Here is a 22020-nt window from a genome sequence, read left to right on the forward strand (position 1 = left end):
GGCAGTAACTTCTACAGCTTCTGCTTTTAAGAGTGTAAAGCCACATAACCCTTAACTATCACGCATCCCTCCTGCAAATGCCAAAAAAACTGAAAGCCATTTGATTGTCACACAGTGAAAAAAAACCCCAAAACAATCTCTCTTCTCCAGTCATTAAGAGTTTGGGGTTTCTTTCATTCTGCGGAAAACAGCTTGCTGCTCAAAGGATTAGTTCTTCCTAGGTCGGCCTAAAGAGCGTTTCTAAAGCTCAAACAAGCACCATATACAGAAAACGTTTAATCAGCATGCATACCAGCATCCTAAGCTGTAAAGCAAGATGGGAAAGTTTAAGTTCTGCTAACAATGATCAGATGTGGCAGAGACCTAGCCCCAGAAGAGATTTGGAGAGTCATTTTCTCCACTCACAATCAATATTAAAAATGGAACAATGATCAGTGTGGTAAACAAGACATTTCTCGCCAAACTTCTTCCCAGAAGGATATAAGCTTATTTGTGAACTGCTGTGTTAGATCATCCTGGAAGTATCACATTGTTTTAAGCATGTTGGCCAGAGCTAGGAGTTTGACAAAACGACAGTCCTTGAATGGCTCTGCACTGACCTGAGGATGTCAGCTGCACCATTTACTTCTGTAGCAGCTATTTGCAGTAGCTTAAGTTTCCACAGCAGAGCTAGACTACAGGTGGCAAGGCAAGACCCACACTTCCTAACAGTAGCCAGCCTTGGCAGTGGACAGAACAGCCACTAACAGTATCTGCGAAGAAGAAATTTCCTTTGCCACTGGCTCAGGCAAAAGAAAGAAGAGACCCTAGATCTACCCCTGAGTCAGTCAATATGACCAACCTGGAAGAAGGCAAGTGAAGGACACACCAACAGCAGCACTTCAGGGCAAGACAGACTGCATCACTTCCAAGTAGTTCATGTAAATTACACAGAAGTGCAGGCGTCCAACTGAGTTTTCCTGTATAAAGCAGAATGATGGTCCAACCACAGTCTTCGGAAGCTGACCGTAAGAGCAACAGCCAAGTCTCCTACCTATATATAGGCTTTTTCCCCTCCCTGCTGCATGATACTGCACAAATATACAGCTCTCAGTTCAAGGCCAAAGACTACCTTGGACCCACGACACCTTTGGATAGAAGGAAAGAACGTTTAAGGGCTCAGAACTGCAGTCTGTTTCTCACAGAAATAAGCTTTAAATATCTGCAAGGGTTTTCAAACTTCTAAGACTCCACAGTTGCAGTGAGAATGAGACAAAGCTGTTTCCAAAGTAGCTTTGTCATCAGAAAAGCAATAAAACTTAATCCAAAAATATCTTTGACTATTTGTCAGCACTGGAAACATTATGGGGCATGTTACCAACCAATAAGGACTATGAGATAGAACACAGAATTGGGAAAATGAGTCTGTGGCTTCAAGTTTACTTTTTTCTGATTTTTTTAAAGTGTTCTCCCTTTCTCAAGATGAGTTATTTTTCAGTTCTTCCCACCCTTCAATTTATTACTGTTCACCACATGCCCCCAAACTGGGGGAAGGAGGAGAAGAGGTGAGTAAAAAAATACACAAACCCAAAACCACACATGGATCAAATCCAAAGGCCTCTCCCCCTCATTGTATCCAAAAGTGTCCAGAGGGACCACAATGAGAGAGATGAAGATATCACCACCTCTGGAATACAAGTAGCAACAATTAACACATTTTCACAATAGAAAGATTTTCTTACCAGGGCTTTCTCAAATTGCTCTTTCTGAACAATACCATTCAAACATTAAATTGCAGTGAAAAGAACAAGCAGAACTACCCAAACGAGTGTTTCCAACAAGAAGGAGAAAAGAACTCCCATTATACTCATGCTTTTTTTTTTTTTTAATTAGGCCTAGAGCATTAACCTTATTTTTCCATTCCACGAACATCATGGATTTGCCCCTACTGCTACTTCAAATTTAGGGATACATAAGCAATAATCATGGCAAGATAGAGTGCACCCTTTTTATATTGCTTTTAGGTCCAAATTAGTTGACAGAGACTACTCCTCGGGGCAAGAACCTGCTTATTTATTTGTTACCTGCCACACTATGAAGTGATGTGGCTGCTGGCAAGCAGGCTTCTAGCTGTAAAGCAAATGCTTGTGTCACCACATGTGCTAGTTCCCAGATTAAAATAATCCATAATAGGTCTCCCTGAAAGACCAAGTACAGAAAGCATAATTTCAAATAACAAGATAAGATGAATGTGCAGGAATCAGGCATTCAACTATCAAAAGACTTTCCAGAAAAGATGCAAAGTCAGGTGGCACAGTGCAGAGAAACATACCTAGGGCTGAAAAACCATCCCAATTAAACACAGGTACTTGTCTGTGGAGAAAGGAAACATGGTATGCTAACAAAATGCTGTTCTTAGCCCTTCACACTGCAACAGAAGGCAGCAGACCCATATCAACACAGTCTGGTTGCTGGGTTGCTCTCTTCCAGTACCCATTACATTTTGGTACTGAATAAAGAAAGGCAAATAAGTAACAAATTTGCTTACAGAGTTTCACTTTCTTAATACATACTGTAACTGATTATTTCTTCCCTGTCTCCCCAAATACCTTAGGGCTACTTTGTACATCAATCATGGCTTGAAACAATTCTTTTCCTTTAATTACTGCAGGAGGCAACAATAAGAAGCAGCTGAACAGAGTCAACTTTGCTCTAACATGGATGTAAGAGATACAAACATTGTACAAAGAACATTATCCAAGGAAAGCTGAAGTCTTAAGTCAAAAAAACTTAGTGCAGTTAGCACCAGTGATTTCATTCAATACTGTCAGAAGATCACTCATATCCACGAATAACTTCTTCCATCATTCCTGTCTACCATGATATCAGGCTTCAAACAAAGGTCACAGGAGTACTATGCACAGATTTACTCCTTGCCATTGTAGTCAGAAAGTTCTGACACTTCAGATTACTTGACAGTAAAGCTGTCTCTATTTGCAATTTGAAATGAGAAAGTACATCCTGCCTGTTTAAATTATTCTCAGACAGGTTGCCCAAAAAGATGATTTTAAAGATGCCCAAATATGTATCAGCCTAAGGCCATATTGTACTTGCTTTCAGTTTCAAAGACCTCCTTTCATCTTTGAAGAATGGAATGTTGTTTACTGCTTAGGATGTTTTGCCATGTTATCATGAATGTATTACAAATGTTCTGCTTCTTGAATTAGAGTGTTTGTCAAAACCATTCTTTATTCTACATGAGAAGTCTTAAGCCCTTTATAAATCCTTCTCAGATATATCTGGACACTTAAACATCTAAATCTAAACATCCCTCTCAAGTTTGCTACCCTGCATAATTTCACAAAAAAGAAAAAAAGGTCTGCAGGGAATTGCTTTCTGGTAGCATGAAGCCTAAGTACTAGGCACTGGAAGAATGCAAGATTGCATGCGAGTAGTTTCAATGGCAGAATTGCTTCCACCTACTGCCCTTACAATTCAGTCTAGTAAAGCAACCTATCTGAGAAGCATCTTAAAATACAGCAGGTAAATTTGTGACAATGAAATACTGCCAAGGCTTATGGTCAGTTTGAAGCATGTTATGTCTGTGTTCTTTTAAACTGGCAATGTAAATAATGGATCACCTCCTTTTAATAGCAACACTGTTATCTGTCTCACTCTGGCACAATCTTATGAAGCTTTTAATAAGGCAGACACACCACAAATGATGAGAAATAACTGAAAAGTACCTAACAGGCAGACTTGTTAAATATTCAGAAACAAATACGGCAATAATTATAGAAAACCACTATGAAGAACAGGAATAGTTACTCGATAGAAGCTTGGGGGAAGAGGAGAAAAGGATGGGGAAAATCATTCTTGTGCCAGACTCATTTTTTCAAGTTTTTCCGGTGGTATTATAAAAAAGTAACTATACCTTCAGATGGATGTGAAAGTATGTTAAAAAACTTCAAAGAAATGAAGAATAGTTGCTCAAAAGCTGGGAAGGCTGCTTTCTGCAGCTTGTTAGGTACAGATTCCTTCACTTGCAGTAAATGAAGCATTCAAGGAGCTAATTGTGTCTCCATGTCAGGAAAAAATAAAAATCAGAGAAACAAGTCTACCTCGGGTCCTTAGACAGGTATCTTCTCACAGGCTGAGGGAAAACCTACAGGACAGACGCCACCATTGTCTCAGGTACATTGCAAATAACTGAGCTTTATACAAGGTCCTTCCAGGCTACAGTATGCAAAAACGCTGGAGTGTTTTCAATCCTAGCATCTATTTAAGCTTCCTCAGCTACAATAATGAAAAAGACTTAATGAAAAAGACTTAAGGTTTATCAGAAAGGACAACTTTACCACCACTTCCTCCACACAAGAGTTACTTTCCAGGCTTCTGCTCACTGTGCTTGGGTCAGCCACCAACTAGCCATCCACTTGAGCAATACCAATGCTTCATGAGAAAAAGGGGCAAAACTGGCAACACCACTTGAATTGACAGCCTGCAACACATCTCTCCTGTCTCCAGCCAAGATTATGACCTCTAACGGAAGTAGGCTGCCAGTCTCCTTGGAAAGAACTTCCATCTCATAAGTTTCCCAGGTCCCAGAAAGTCAATCTCCAGTACAACACTGAGAGATTTGTTCGGACAAAGATTTGTTAAAAGCACCTTCAAGGCAATTTTAAAATGCAGCATGAGCCAGAAAAGATAATTTGTCTTACTGCAGGAACTGAATGGTCTAGCTTTATTTATTTACTGGTTAGTGGGGGAGGCTCTAGCCCAGGTGAACTCATACTATACTTGAAAAGAATGCCTATGCACTATGCATGGAAAAAAGTCCACAGCCAAATGTGAAAGCAAGAGCCATTTCAAAAGCCATCCAAAAGAGCCATCGTGAGCAAATCAGAAGGGCCATGGCACCTAGCTGCTGTGAAAGATCACCACAGCTTTGTTACCCTCCAATGCAGAGGGAAGTTTCTCTGAGCCATCATTTCATTCATTCCTTTACACACATGCTCTTATCCACAGTTCTTCCTATACACACAAGTAAACATCCCCATCAAATTTACCACAAACAATCCTTTCGAGTATCTAATGCACAGACTAGCTTTCTTACAGTATGTAACCAGCCATTTTGTATAAGAGAATCCTCACTTCTTCCTACAAGGAAAGACAAAAATAATTCAGTATGAAGATTCAACATCATGCAAGTAATTGTAAGCCATCTACATACCTCCAGCCCAGATGTAACGTTTGCTGAATCCAGTGGTCTTTTCTTCCTAGATCCAATTGCTGCCAAAGCTGTGAGGTTGGCTTCTCTTTGTTGCATTTGTGCTAACTCCAACTGTTGCATCTAATTTAAAAAGAAAACACCTACATTAATTATGACACACAGTATTCTAAAGGTCTTGTTCTCTTTATGGCAACTTCAGACAGCTCTGCAGCCCCTACTGAAGGAATGTATTTCACAGGACCTTCTCCTGTCTTTCTAGACACTTTTGACAAATTCCAATACTCAGTCATGCTTAAAGCCTTGAAATGCTAACGGCCCTACAGGTAGCACTGGGTAAGTAAATGCTTTTCATGGAGTCTGCCCTGTGGTATCAACGCAGCCTTAACAGAAGCCTTGCTGCTCGTTCCTCAGCTTGTAAGCTTTGCCATTTCTGATTAACAAAAAACATTGATCAGAACTGGTCTGAGGCCAGATTAGTATTAAAATTTGAAGTTACCAAGTTCGTTGAACTGGGCATATTCTTAATTCAAAATCTCAATTCATGACCGCACAAGCAAGACACTCAATTTCTTCATGCTCTATTACCTGAACCCAGCACTCAATATTGCTATTTTGAATCATCTTATAATCCAAGTGAACAGGATGCTGTCAGTTCACTTTTTTCCTTTTCCCAGAACACATTTGAATGTTCAGGCATACCTGAAGCAAGTTAGAGATACACTGCATGTATTTATTCTCACTCACCTCCAAAAGCTGTTCAATGCAAAAAAATCCTAAGAAACAACCCCTCAGGTAAATTTGGGTTGGGAGAAAAACCCATAGTCAAGAGGATTAAGGAAAAAGAAAAAAAAAGTTTTATGTTTGCATTTTGAGGTACATACTCCTTCATTCTATTTGATAACTATAGATACCAGCTGCTCTAGAGCTCAAACTCGTCAAGTCTGCTAACAGGCTGAGTAGCTTGGATTACCCACTTTACTAATGCAACCACACTGCTTTCAGATCTGCCAGCTGTCCCACTTGGAGCATGGGTGGAAGGCAATGCTCTCTTCTCTGTAGAGAAGGAAGCTTTTCTCTTTACTCTGGTTGAAGTTGTCCTTAAACATCAATCTCTGGGTTTGATGCTAACCCTTAGGTGATCTGACATACAACTAGAGCAGCTCCCTAGCCCATGCTCATGTTTCAGTTACAAAAACAACACTGTTTGCAAGTCAGCTTTGATCACACTACGTAGGCTTTTACTTACAGAAATGTAGTAGCACTTCTGTGCTAGATACCACCATTCACTTACCAGACAACCCATTCTTGCTTTTGTGTGCAACGAAATCGCTTATAACCTTATTTACCAGAAATAATTCCATTCTGAGTGGGGGTTTGTTTGGCTTTGTTTCAAGGCATATAATATTGCTTTCAAGAATATTTTAGAGACTGTAAGGTTTTATCTCCACTAAACTTGAAACTTCCGGCGTTCTGCAATTGTCTGAGGCTACCTCCAGCCAGCCTACTTGCATAAAATGCTTAAGAAAAACTTCTCTTTAATGTCAGTTTTAAACAAACATACATATTTATATTCAGGAACACACTGCAAACAATCAGGGAAGCGGAAAATAAGACTAAATCCAAAAAAGTAACCCGAAACTTCACAAACTCTGTGAAACACTGAGGCTTAGGAATTATTTTTATGTGACATCTTCATCACTCGCTGGGTTGATCATGAACAATAAAACACTAAGATTCTTTAGCAGAGGCATGTGCTGACTTCCAGCCTCAACTACCCAAGCCTCCAACCCCTGGAGCCACCGTGGCTTACAGGCAGCTACGGAGCACCCCTGTAGAAGTACACCTTCCTATTAGCAAGATAGTTCAGTTGTCACGGTAGTTGCATGTACACTATGGTCTTCTTGCCAAGAGAACAGGCATTACAACGTGCCATGCGCATGGCATCCCTTTGGGGCAGACTGATTTCCAAAAGGCTCCACTGGCAAAGAAAGCCAGAAGGGGGAAGATTATTTGCTCTACTTTTAAGAATCATTACACTTAAAATGAAGAGGACTTTTTAAACCATTAAACTTGAAACAAGAAAACAAACCAGAAACCTTTATTAGCCTAACCTTGTGCTTCCATCCTTGGGAGTCATTAGAAAACATATCCCCACTCTCCATCAATCCTACGAAACACATAAAACCAGCTTCCGTGCAGCTAAATATGTCAAAAAGGGGTGGCTGCTGAACATTTGGTCACTGGCTTGAAGAGTATTGAAAGAAGACCCCATCACCTTTTTACAGCTGATGTTGATGAGCAGCCATGGTAAAGACTGATGACAAGGGACTTTTTACAAGGGCATGTAGTGACAGGACAAGAGGGAATGGCTTTAAGCTGAAAAAGGGGAGATTTACATTAGGTATTAGGAAGAAACCCTTCACTATGAAGGTGGTGATGCACTGGCACAGGTTGCCCAGAGAAGTTGTGGCTGGCAGTGTTCAAGGCCAGGCTGGACAGGGCTTTGAGCAACGTGGACTAGTGGAAGGTGTCCTGAAACTAGATGATCCTTAAGTCCCCTTCCAACCCAAACCATTCTATGATTTCATGATAATACCAAGGGGGCTCTCAGTAGGCAACCAGCACGAGGTAGAAGGGACTGAGTGGGTTGAGTGCCTCTTGGTGGGGTGCCAGAATGCAGCTCTGGCTGAGGACTGGGTAGCGCCAGGGCACCATCACCATTTACCCCACACCATTCAAGCTGACGAAGCATGCTGTCACCACAGACACCCTGCAGAAGCAAGCACTACTGCTGGAGGGCAGTGCTGGCAGATAATCAGACAGGACAACACTTGGTGCACAGTAAAAAAAAGATGCGCTTTCTAGAAACAGAAGTGGTGCGTCTTTGACAATGCAGTTCCCAAGACAATGCTGGAAATACATGTCATCATTTACTCCCCCAAGTACATTTTCCACCTTGTAAACAGTCGGAGGATTTTTCAAATCAGGCAGAATCTCACCATCATTTTGGAGCAAAAAGAAAAAAGAAATCATAGTCTTGTTGCATTCTAGACATCTCGGGGATTTTTCTGAGAATCTAATTAAGACAAATGAATTTAAACACTCAGTCTCCATAATGGACTCAACAGATCCCCATTAAGCAATATGGGCAGACATCCAAATTACCCCGCTGAAGCCAGCAAAATCATTTTTTCATCAAGTTTTGTTCCATTAAAAAGTGTGAGATTAAATGTCCAAACATTGTGTGAGCAGTTAAAAGCACAAGGATCAGGAGAAGACAGGCAGATAACGTCAAGGGATACCTGAGGATACTGGCTGGCTAACTACTGCCAGATTTTCCTAAACAAGTTTAGGAATGAGCAAAAGGCAACTATGTAGAGTCAAATCTGTCTTTAACGGACAGTTTTGTAGCGCACAAGTTAGAGCAGAAAGAGCACTACAGCAAGTGAAAGACAGTAAAAGCAGTATATACACTTTATTAAAATATAACATAGAGAAGCTGCATCTAGTATTGCTTCCCTTCCAGGGGCCAGTTTTATTAGTACTGGTGTCTCCGACTAAAATAGAATATAAATAGAAACTGTCATACCCAGGTTTGTATCTTGAAAACAGATAATTTTTTTTCCCCTTGAAGAGAGAAGTGTGTAATGGCAACTCAGGAGGAGCAAGGGGAACCTGCACCATACATTAGACCCACAAACTAGCAGGTTTCCCTTCAACCCAACCTACTTCATCTGCTGAAAGATGCTGCTATTCCACTGCAACACAAGAGTCCAACACACGTTCTGTTCAAAATTCATTCCTCAAGACGGGCATTGAGAGGGGACAGTCTCCAGGCAATAGGCAAATGAATGTTCAGGCTCCTTCTCCCCTTTCCTATTTTTACATATGCTAAGAATTGCAGTACAAAAAGAGTTCTAAAAACTTGTGTATAAAGATCAAATTGCTATGAAAACATCTCAGAACTTGTAAAATAGTCTTTGTTGCTGCTGGCCTTTTTAATAATAAAAATAGGGTTTAAAGTCTGATCTTGCGGCAAGCAGGAATCTCTAGGGTGACACAATAACCGTTTTAGTTAATCTGACCTGCAGCACAAATCAAGAAATAAGGTATGTTTTAAAGTCCTTCCTTATAGTGAAATGGCATTTGCAGCATGGCTGTAATCACACAAAATGAAAGGTTTTAAAATTGACCTCTCTGTTCTGTACTCAATCCTCTACTGAGAAAAATATTTCTTTTCCTGCTCACGGAAATTCTATCTCATTTATGTCTCATACTCCACATTTCAGAAAATGCACAAAATCTATTTTTACTACTACACCAGTGACATTTTTGTGGCATTTTAATATTAAAAATTAAATTTCAAGTTGCATGAGAAGACAAGAAGTACTTCAGCTATGAGATGCACAGACTTTTTTTTCAAAGCAATACTGCAAGTTAGTTTTAAACTCTATCTATCTGTTATGAAGTACATGGTATGTGGTTGTTCACATTATCAGAACTCCAATAATTCCCCAAGCACTCTTTTCCTAACAGGAAGAATCCCTTCAACACAAGTGAAGAGAAGTATTTGGCATAAGCTTTCATAGAAGACAAAGCACGTGAAACCTTTACTTTCTAGGTCCTCAAGAATAGTTTTAATGCAGAAGGTTTACCCTTAGAAAAAGATATGAGAAATTAAGCATGTCTATTAGCCAGGGCTCACAGAGCAGTAATAGGACGGAGGTTACAGAAATGCCAAACAGGTGGCACTTGTCCAGCACAATGCTGGCAGACAACATAGGTCTGAAGAAATTCATACCATTGTCCACTTATACAGGAGCTTCAATACACAAAGTGCTAGGAACTTATGCTTAGAAAAAAATCAGTCTTGGCAATGCAATAACAAATAAACACAGCAATATGGATGTAAATGAGCTCAGAAGAAACACTGGTAAGACAGATGCGGAACATAAACACCACAATTCCAGACTTGGTTATAATTAATGTAAGGGAAAGACTAAAAACTATATGTACAAGATACTGGGTTTAATATCAAGCAAGAAGTGGGGATGTCTCCACATATGACATTGTAGGCTGATAAGAGAATGGGACAGATTAAATAAATATTTAAAGTAACAGAAGAACTGTCAGGAAAGGGAACCAGGGAAGGCTGAAGACAAGTTAATGTATGCCTAAGGGTTATGTGTGCTATCTAGCAATAAGTACATCGGGAGTAATAAAACCACTAGAGCAGACGAACAAGAATTTGTATAAGACTTGCAGGGGGGAAAAATAGCAAGGAATATAGGCATACAAAAGAGGCAGAAGCTTTCTGCTTCTTTGTTCCTGCTTCCACAATAAAAAAAATAAACAATAAATTAATGAACATTAAAATTCAAAGTATGTCAAAGCAACTGTGACCAAACATCAACATTTATTTTTAATAGCCTGCACCAGTGAAAAAGGAACCTGAACACCTACATGGGTCTTTACTATCACCCTTTATTTTAGATTTTAAAGAACTAAATATTGAGGTGTCTTTTAAGTGGGGCCACTTATCCCACTGAAATGACTTCTCTTCTTTCTATCCATTATTTTTTCTGACCAGCTTTTTCAAAGTTTCAGTGGGTTTCATTGTGTCTTCCATGTAGCGCTTTGAAAGTTTTCTACTCTTCTCAGTTGCTTCTCCCTTCATTGTCTTCGGAAGAAAGCACTCAATTTTTTCAAATTCCCTTTAAGCATTTTAAGGGACTTGTGACGAAAATGAAAAATAAACCTTAAAAATCTGTTTTCAATCCCAAGACTCTCGCACTGGTTGTCATTACTGCCTCCAGCCTCTACCTTTTCTGTACAAAACTTTCTGCCCTACAGGTTGAATGCGGCTGAATAGCAGACTTCTCATATGGGGGACATTCTCTGAGGAAAACTGACATTTGAAAGCTGCATATTTAAACATTTACCATCCTCTCCTTTTGCCTATAATGCAATTTCTCTTCTCACAATTGATTCCTTTCAAACTGTTTTAATTAGCCATACAATTAGTTTCCACTGACTTTTCCCTCTGTTGTAATTTAGATTTAACGGCAGAAAGGCAGCATAGCATGCACTGGTTTAATATGCAGTCCCAACTTATAATATGGCTGTATGTAATTCTGCAGATTTCTTTCATGTTAATATTCCACATACATGCTTCAGTGGCAGAACAGGCCCTGCTGTGCCTGTGTCCCCCAAATTCAGGTGCCTTGTCTGCCTAAGAACTAAAGGGTGCAATAGGATGCTTTGGATAACAACAATAAATTTTTCAAGGATAGCCATGAAGCAATCTACCCATGGAGGGAGAACCCTTCAGTTGATATTTGATATTCTCTAACATATAATTAACTCCCCATAGGAATTTAAGAAAAAAAAAATAATCCAGGGTGCAGTGACTTCCTGACTTCTTGTTCTCCCCATTCTTGAATTTCCCAGGTGTGGAGTGTGTGTTACCTTTTACCAGTGTTTTGGTTTGTTTAACAATTACTGATGCATTTCTGTGTATTCTAGAACACCTGGAGCATGCCATGTGCCATGTGCCTTGCTTGGAGGCCCAGGGAACTTCCAGGATATCTAGTATCCATCAATGAGGTCTTTACATGTGTTTTCAGACACTGCCTAGGCTACTTTTGTTGCAAGACCAAGTAGGTGGCTGCATCACACGCCAAAGCAAAATATTCTGTAGTTTTCGTTTCAGATGCTATCACTTGTGAGATGGCTGCTCAGTGACCACCAGCAGATCTCCATTATCCCAACAGGACAGTGCCCGACCCTTGCAAGACGTTACTTTAAAACCAATCACAGTTCTCCCAAATACATGGTGTTTTGAATGATTTTTATCTTCTGTAACACTGCGTATTCATTCACCCACACTTGAGGTCTCAAAGCTAGAGAATGTTTAAGACTCATCTTCCATCCACAGGTTTTCTTCATCTCATCATACAGTCCACCCAACACTTGTTCTTGGCACAGAACTCTCTGGCTCTCCATTATCATCGTTTTGTCATACTTCTAGTCCTAAAATTTCCTCTATTAGCAAGCTTCTAATCCAAGGCCAACCTTTCAGCTGGTTACATGTCCATTATAGTCTGTCAGAGAAATGGAGAAGAGACTGTTTGAAAATCCAAGAACGAGGTTAATGGAGTTTTGAGGGAGCTTTCGTTTTTCATTAGATGAAAGATAGTTGCTACCATCTTCCAGATAGTTGGTTTTAGGGTATCTGATGCAGTACCTCAGCTGCGCTTTTCTTACGCTCCTTCCAAACACCAATATGAATGCCAAATAAACAGGGATTTGGTTCACTTTTTAGCTTGCTCGATAATCTAATACTACACAGGATTTCCATCCCTGACCTTCTGCAAGACTCGTAACACAAAATCTCTGATGATAGCCCTTTGTGATCTGTAGGGCTACACTGCAGGTAACAAAATGTATGTTTGTTCAATAACCATGCCTTTTTTTTTGTTTTCTTTTTTTCCTCAAAACATGCAGAAGCAGGCAATAAACACTAACACAACAGTAAAGATAATATAAATCAGATAATTAAGCAGAAGCTCTCAAGATGTCACTAAAGGCTCATAAAAAGCCAACAGATCACAATGAGATGTTATTTTGCTCGCAGCATCTTCTTTGTTTTTTTGAGAGGCTGTGGTTAACTAGGGAGTTTCCTTTTCCCCTGCCACAAGAGCGGTCTTGAAGAATTTGAACCATTAGGTCCAGAAGACTAAATATAGAAGCAGCACAAGAGGTGTGGGGGAAAAAGGAAACAATCAGCCTGAAAACATGGGTTGGAAACAGTAGCGAGATCAGCAAAGAATCAGGTTACTTGTTATCTGAGAATGAGAGCGGAAATAAGGGAAAGAGTTAGGATGGAGACATGAAATAGGAAAAAAACCCAGATCATTTTTGAAAAAGATACTACAGATGACTAAATTTTAGTCATTACTATATAACAACCAGGAACTCACTGGAATCATGCAGGCTTTTTGTTTGATGTTTTTGATAGGGTTTGTTTTGTCGCTGCAAAAAACCCCCTCCCGTTTGCTATTTTCTTCCCAGCCAGTTGATACTAAAGGTATTGAATTTTCTCAGCACCTCATCTGCTGCCGTCTTGTGACATCTGTGTCAAAACCATAACAGGGAAATGCACAAGTGCACCAAGCAGGCAGGAACAAGGGAGGACCTGTGCAGTTGTAAGTGAGCAGAGCTGCTTGCAGAGCAAGGAATGGGGCAGCCAAGTCTTCTTGCTCCACATCAGGTGCTTGCTCCACACGCTCTCTCCCTCAATCCAAGATGTGGCTGCTCACCTCTATCCACCTATAGATGCTGCAAGGTGCCACAAGGTAAGAGCAGAGATGAAGGTAGATACTACAGAATAAGCAAAGATGCTATCAGTATGATACCTGCTCAACCCCAAGCAGCAATCTTGCACACATACAATCTGAAAGATTTGCCTAAGTTCAGCCTTAAGCTTCCTGAATCCGTATTACAAGCCCACTCACTTTTGAAGATAAGACAGAAGTACAAAAGATTAAGGTTTATTTTTAAATTTACAGTACACACTGTTTAATACTGACATTTTTACAGGTCTTTTGGGATGCACTGTTCATATGGCATACTTGCACATTTGACAGTATCCTACACCTACTCAGTTTAAGTAAACTCATTTCAGAAAAGGCATGAAGCCAGAGAAAGTATAAATACAGCTACAAGAATTGCATCAAGTGAACATTTTCTTTGTAGTTGGAAATATAGCTGAAAGTAGAACAGGAAATAGCAGAAGGCACCTAAAACCAGTTATGGTTTAAAAGTGCAAACATCAGGGACAATGCGAGGACTGTATCCTCTCAGCTTGAAGTGACAGATAAGGCTGAATGAAAAGCAGGGGTAATTTACCCAGACTTCAGGAATGGTGTTGCACAAAGATCAGACCCATGAGGTGAGAAAGGACAAAATTCTTGCATGCACAAAAGAGCAGCTTGGGGCAAGCCTTGCAGCTGCCTCAGAAGGAATGCACACTTTCCATAGGTATTAAAATCTGCTGGAACAGGTGAAAGGGGAAAGTAAATAAAGACTTAATTCATAGCAAGCTACATAGACTAAGAATACAGGAAAGTAAATGACCTGGCATAGGGGAAGTTCGAGGCAATAGGTCACACAAAAAGGAATGAAAAGGTCACAGCAATTATGTATAGCCTTTTGGATAAAAGAATCCACTGCAGAGTCTCTGGATGTACTTCCAGCAATGTTAAGATGTTGCCTCCAGCTGCTGGATGACAGCACATCCTGGATTTATAAGTATTCATTGTTAGGATGTACAGCCTGCATTTTGGGAAACTTCACTTTAGAACATGCTCTAGTGCCATTACCCCACACCCTCTCCCTTCCCGTGGGGGGCCACCATCAACAAATAAAAGCTTTAAGGAAGGAAGGCCCATATTCATTCTTAAAGAACTATAAGCAGACAATCAGATCAGGCTTTCCAGTGGATACTCAACCAAAGTGGCCTGGAAAGGATCTGATTCCAGCTGACAGAGGTATCTAAGATCCCAAGTTTGGTTTCTTCGGAGCAGACTATAATCACAATGTGACAAGACGGACGGGCAACGGTGAGCCATTTCAGGCTTTCATCCCAGCATACACTGTAATTCTGCATTACCAGTTTCAGCCTTGGGATATTGGTGGATTTTTATTTTGCTCCTATTTCACCTCTACTCACGTTTGCATTTTTTAATGCAAACGTGTGTTGACCATTTCTATCCAAACTGTCCATGAAGTGCCCAAACTGACCAGTTATATTTGGGCTCACTTCCACGCAAGCTTGAGATGATCTCACAGATCATCTTAAGCACAGAAGGTCGGCTGCCTGTGCAGCATGTGAAGCCTGGAGAAGTTCTGCTGCCTCATTCTCCGGAGAACAAAGCAGCAGGACAGAGGCCAATGCAATACTGAGGCAAAGATCTTCGTTGTTCAAGAGGCACATCTGCTTCCTCTTCTTTTGGTGAAGCAGATGAAGACCATCACTCTGGGCATAACACAGCATGGAGAAATACGCAGGACAAGTGCGATGAAGGTTGTGTTAGTCTGGCACAAGATAAGATGACTGAAGGAGGTCAACTGAAGCACTTAGAACAAGCACTAAATAGAACACCAAGCACTAAACTTAAATACCTTCTCCACTCCATTAGCTCCCTTTCTGTACACCTATATATGCCACTTTTTAAGAGATCTCATTAACAATACCAACCAATCAAGGAAAAAAAGACCCAAAACACATATCTAACTTCTGTCTATTTTAGATATCCAAATCACTGAATATTTTTCAAGATGATAGAATCATAGAATGGTTAGGGTTGGAAAAGACTCTAAGATGATCTGGTTGCACCCCCCCTACCTACACATTAGAGGAAAAGAGAAAAGAAGCTGCATAAACTAATTGCTTTGCAGTGTTGTATTAAAAGAAAGAATCTCTAGAAATGACCAAATGATACAGAGATAAAGCCACCTACAAAACAAATTAGCATCACCAACTGAGTGTTGATACTGGTGGCAGTAGAGGCAAACTGGGAAAGGCTTTAGGGCAACTTTGCACTTACAGATTGGAAGCATGGAGAAAGAGTTGTAAGCAGAAAGAAAGAATTAAAAGAGATAATAAAGCAAGTTCCTTCTCTTTCCTCTTATTTTACAAATTTCTTCTACTATGGTGCCAATCCAGAACATTGATTCTAATACTATTTTACTGGATTTCCATTTGTTTTGCCTGGGCTCCTACATTAATCCAAACAATAAGGGCCTTTAAAGCATTCATAAATAACCTGCTGCTGCTGCTGGCACCTAGGAGCCAAGTGCAGCAATGTTAAGCAACAACAAATTTCATAGTTCAAGAGGCACAGTTAAGGAAAAAGGTTGCTCAGAAAATCACTCTCATTTAGCACAAAGATCCTTAAAAATTGCATGAAATCAGTCAAGTAACTATAGAAACCAATTTCTTCAGCTCTGTATCACACGTCTCACACCTCAATTGTCTTTATTATCGTCTGCTGTCAGATCCTTAATCAGAAATGTGAACAGGCTTGATGATTTATTCAGCAGGGAAAAGAATCTGTAGGTCAAGTGAAAAATTTCACACACACATACACATGCACACACATCTTCAACCTTAGGTACTTTCATTTCATTCTGTTCCCAGTAGCTCTGGGGGCAACTCCAGTGAGATCCAATATTAAGGCTCAATTAAAATAAGCTCCAATTAGTGGAGCTTTTTTCTCCCAGGCTAGAAAAGTCAGGAAATGGATATTGGGAAATGTAAAAAGTCAGCTACTGAGAGGAGGCTGCAGACATAAATGAACTTATTTGTTGATTTCTACAGTTGCTATGCAGAGGCCTCTGGGAGTAAAAGCTTAACCAGTCTAAGCTATAAACTAAAACCCCTGCAGCTAAACATGAACTGTGTGAAACAAGGGCTCCATTCCAGAACAGAAAACTGCTGGGCCCAGAAAATTAAAAGCCAGAAGCATTTTCCATTTAAAACTAAATCCCAGTACCGCCTCCCAGCCAAAGAATTATAAGCAGTATCAGATTTACAAAACGAACAATTACCCTGGAAAAACGTAGCCTATTGTACAGTCCCAGATGCTAAATCTCAAAGTTTCTTTCTTTTTCTTTTTTTTTTTTTCCCTAATTCCACATTTTATTCCTACCAAGTGAACTGCTGCAGTTTACAAAGGACCATTTCTAGACAGGACTGAAACTACAAAAATAAAATGTTAAGAAAGAGAGCTCATAATTCATTGACCTCATTTGAAGCACTGCCCTTGCCTGTGGCAGTTCCTGTCCTTCCCCAAGGCCTCTGCAAACGGTATGCAGCAGCGAAATAAACCCTGACCTAATTGCCAGGACAGAGCTGCCAGCCTTCTCTCAACACACAAAGGCAAGCATGGTAACTGGAAAGTCCTACCTCTTTTGCTTTCTGCTTTAACCGCAGTTGCTCTGGATCTTCTTTATTGGAACGGCTCTACCAAAGGAAGAGGGGAAAAAAATTGAATAGAAATTACTGGCATCCAAACACCATCGTATCTGTTAAATATTTAATAAATGACAATTTTCTCTGGTGATTGAAAGATTTAGCTCCAGGGGCGAATGCCTCAATCCAGACTGGCTTCCCTCCCCCTCCACACACAAACGCGTACCCTCCTCCTCATCTGGGCCGGCTGCCTCTGCTCTAGCCTGAAGCAAGATTAAGCTGAAAATGATGCTAACACTGTCAGTCAGGTCCAGTCTAGGCATGATGTTGTTCATGTCAGCAGCAGACACTTAAAAAGGACAGGAAGTATAGGAAAGAAAGGGAGTCATACTCGTGCAAGTACAACATGATTCTTTCAACTCTAGATTAGGCTTCCACCCAAGGGGTTTCAGAATTCAGCTTGAAACAAAACAGAAACACAAAAAAAAGGATCAAGTCACACCTGATGGAGGAACATCTACTAGTTATTTTTTTTTCTCCTGTTCTTGGGGGAAGAGAAGGGGGAAGAAGGGTACTTTTTCTGTACTAGCAGTGGCCCCATCAGGGTTCACAGATGCTAGGGTACCAGCTCTAAGGCTAGCCCTCTGATCTTGACTACACAACCAAATACCTCTGGCAGGATAGTCGATCTCACCAGGCTCCAGCTTGGTGAGTTAGTGAACCCATATTTTCAAACAGTGCCATACACAGATATGGAGAATGACATAGTGAGCCAGAAACAGAGACAGGAAGAACGTTTATGGCTATGTGAATACTGCTTTTATTTCATTCTGACCAGCCAGAGTAATCTCAAAAGAAGAGTTTACACCACCACACATTTGAAAGAACTGCTCTGATTTTTTTTTAGGAATGTAAAAAGCTAAAATCCTTTTTTGCATAGCCTAAGCTGTCCTAAATATTACAGATTTCCTGTTATAGGGTTAATGGTTACTGCATTTAAAGCAGAAATAGGAGAAACCTGAAGCTGTCCACTCGTCTAAACGACAGCACTACTTCCTTGGAAAGCAAGAAATAAAGTTCTTACCTTGGCTGCTCGAAGCAACATTTCACGTTCCTCTTCATCCCTTCTCCGTTTTTCTAGGTGATCAAGCTCTTCAAGAAATCTCAGCTGTGCTCTGGTGTCACTAGATACGATGTACCTATCACTCCCCTGGAAAGAGAAGTTTGTTACAGACAACCAGGCTTTCATATACACCTCTAGAGCTAATAAACTCGCTACGAATAATCTGACAAGAACAACGCTATTTTTCAAAGCTGGCAAGTGTAGGCTGTTTTAGAAAGACTTCAGGTGGCAGGTAGTCATTTACGAATCTCTCCACTGAAGCATGTTTTTTGGCATCTGTGACCATTAAGAGGTTACTGAACAAGCGACATTAAAACAAAATTTTAGCCCTTAAATCTAAAAGACTTTATTCTTGTTATAGTCAGTATAGACTAGACGTTGTTAAACAGCGACTTCATGCCCAGTAAACACATGCACAAGACTGTCTTCTGGACAGGTTAAGAGGGGAAAAAAAACCCTATAAAGCAGCAGAACATCATATCCTTTCCCCCTTTAAGAGGGAAAGGGTGACATTTGTCATGATGAGTTTCTAGTGCTTGGTGGTGTAGTTTGAGCCATTTAACCCACAATTTGAAATAAGCATCCCCTGGTATTTCCAAAAAGAAGGTTTTATGGTTTAGGACTAGTTATAATGAATCTCGGGGGTGCAGAAAGTGAGGTAAATTATATATGGTTTATTATAGCTTTAGGAATATGTATTTTCACCTCAGTGGATGCTCTCAAGTCATAGAATAGTTTATGTTGAAAGGGGACCTGTGGAAGTCATTTGGTCCAGCCCCTTTACAAAGCTGGGACAGCAAATAATAATGACTAGTTCCAACAGTAACCAGACACGTATGCACTGAAACAGAATGAAGGTCCTCTTGGTCCAAAAAACAGCAATCAGTAGTTTGTTTTTCACACTATTTCTACCCTCACTGGAAAGCTTGAGTATAGCTGTAGATAGGAAAGATGACAAAGAAAGGAAAGATCTAAAACAGGTCAACTGGCAATGAAAAGCTTGTTTTTATATTCAACCTGTCTTTGGAAAAGCAATTTAAGCCATGTGTTGGCCAGAGTGCATTAGGCAAAACAAGGCAGGGAACCCATTCTAGATGAGGCATGTCTGTGCCACCTGGTTGTACCACTCTTTAATGCATTGTCTTAGGAGTCATCTTCTTTCCCTGTTACTTTGTGAACTTGTCTTTTCCTGAGAAATGCATCCTTGAGCTTTTACCAGCCAAACACACTATGTACTTTCAGCAACTCTTCTGTCTGCCCTACCCCAATCTCACACTTATAATGAAGCAACCTTGACACACAACTGTTCTGGAATAAGCATAGGATATTTTACAGCTATATTTCAGGCAAGGGTATATTTTAAGCATATGGACTTCCAGTGACTTCAGTTGCTAAATCTTTAGTTTTCAAACACACTACACTCAGACTTTTCTTCCCACGCTCAGTCATACACTTTTAAAAGCTGTAAGGAAAGTAAAAGTCTTCTTGTGGGGCACTATTGTCTCCTGATCTGAATTCTCACAACCCAGCCAAAGAATGAAATCAATCCCTCCTCTGGTGTTAAGTTTGGTCCTTTTCAATGAGCCACCACATTGTCACACATCACCAATTGTGGCTCAGACCACACTATGTGTTGCAACCAAGGAGGCTTTCCAAAGAAGAGTATGTGGCTCTGCAAAAAGTCCAACCAACCTTTCCCCCCTCTTCTGTTTCTACTCAAGATTTTTTTCCCCCACTGCTCCCCACAAAACATACACTACTTTGAGTCAGTGTCAGTACATTAGTACAATTTGTTTTCACACAACAGTTTATAATAATCCACCACCATGCCACAATCCTTTTAAAGGGACAAAGAAGAAAGCCGTATTACCAGAAGATTATTTTTTCCAAAGTTTAGAAGTGTTTTGCTTTGGAATACTCAAAGTCAGAGTCAGATTACATTTTTAAAGCCAAATCCAAGACCCTATGCCAATTAGTAATGCAAGCCTCTCAATCAGAAGCACTCTGCCATGTTCTTATATGGGACAAGAAATGGGTAACAGTATTTCAGCTCTTCAACAACTGGTTTAAGATACCTTATTTCAGGAATTTTCAGAAGAGGAACACCTACAGTTATATTTTGTCCTACTCAATAAACTTGTTCTCTATGATCATTTAACACTGAATTACTTAGAAAACATTATATTATATACCTGTTCATAAATTGTAGCCACTACTGTTATGATGGAGCAAGTTGGATTCAGTTGTTCATGCAACAGTTTAACTTCCTTACATAAGGCCAAACTGTACCCAGCTACAACCGGGCAATCCCAACCAAACTAAAGTTACAAGTGTAATCACGGGCAGAATTTATGTTACTGATAGATAAAGCACATACACAACCACAATAGAGAGCATGCTTAGATTTGTATGTGTGAAAGCTGAACTTGTGTATCTGACAGTTAAAAAGTTGGTTTTATTTTAACTGAGCTACATTTAATCTGGAGTTCACTAAAAGTGAAAGAAACTTTTTATGCTACCCTAAAATAAATTATTGCTTTCAAACAACAATAGCACATCTATATCATCTTGTTATAAAATTAATTTCTCCACGCCTTTTTTTTTTTCCAGCAGAAGAAATAAAGAAATGCATACACTCAAGACTCCTCCACAGACGTGCTCTAAAGCACAGCCAATTCCAACCAAACTTTTTATGTTAGGTTTACACGTATTTGAGACATGCAGCTATGAAGCAAAGCACTCCCAGGTACATCTTTAGCAAGAAGAGAACTGGCAACAAATTCAAGAGCAGCTATATGCCTCGTCTGTGATTTGCAACTTCCTTCTTAGATTGTCACATACCTGTAAATGAATCTGAAACCTGACTAAGGCACTTGCGGTTTAGCACCAGGAACGTATTGTATGTCCAGGGGCAGAAAGGAAAAACCACACACAGCAAAGCTGTGCTCCACTTCAGTCCACCAGAAAAGAAGAGGAAGAATCCCACAAAGACCAGTTCTCCCACAAAATCTGAACAGTTTAAGTCACATTGAACAACCTTGCTGAGGACAGAGCAGGGACAAGCAGTTGCAGAGGTTCAGCTACTATGTGGGAACTTATTAAGCTTTGGCTTTTATTTAGTCAACTCCTAAACCAAGTTAATAACAGAAAAGCTTCTGATAAGTTATTTCTGCACTCTGCAGTTTGCTGGCGGCACGGGGTAGGTAGGAGGAGGCTGGCTGCTACCACATCTAGGAGCGCTCACTCCTTGCTATATTTAAAGCTTACCCCTAAAACCAATTCAGCTGCCACACCACATCGCGCTACAGACAGTGCAGTTTAGGGTTGCAGTATTTTACTGCTATTGCACATGGGGAAAATGTTTTCATGAAGCAATGTTTATAGCACAGCATGGTACCATGCCTCTTATGTGCTCATGGGCTCCAAACACAGGAGCACAGCAATCATGCTGTGCTGAACCCATCCACATAAAAAACATTTTTTTAATCACTGTACTGTTTAGTTGTCATTATTAATTCCGGTCTTGGGTATCATATTATGTCACATACATACTCTTATACCTCAGCAGTTCTCCAGACTGTAGGAGGGAAGCAGCCAAAGAACCAAACCAGCAAGCTAATTGCTTCTGTGGTCTTACCGAGGCTCTATAAAGGCATTGCAACAAGAATCACAACAGAGAGCAGTTCACAACAATCTGACAGGCTATTC

At 40.2% G+C, this 22020-nt stretch overlaps 1 protein-coding gene across 1 annotated transcript in view; it reads right to left on the minus strand.

Moving 5' to 3' along the window:
• Nucleotides 1-22020, minus strand: part of TAF4B (TATA-box binding protein associated factor 4b) — a 72046-nt gene that overhangs the window by 7374 nt on the left and 42652 nt on the right. Inside the window, exons 12-14 of the mRNA XM_030475792.1 lie at nt 18274-18399; nt 17184-17240; nt 5213-5332 (exon numbers count right to left, since the gene is read on the minus strand). Coding sequence (XP_030331652.1) covers nt 5213-5332; nt 17184-17240; nt 18274-18399 — 303 coding nt within the window. The remainder of the gene's footprint in view (nt 1-5212; nt 5333-17183; nt 17241-18273; nt 18400-22020) is intronic.

Source organism: Strigops habroptila, chromosome 1, assembly GCF_004027225.2.
Source record: "Strigops habroptila isolate Jane chromosome 1, bStrHab1.2.pri, whole genome shotgun sequence".
Lineage (NCBI taxonomy): Eukaryota > Metazoa > Chordata > Aves > Psittaciformes > Psittacidae > Strigops > Strigops habroptila.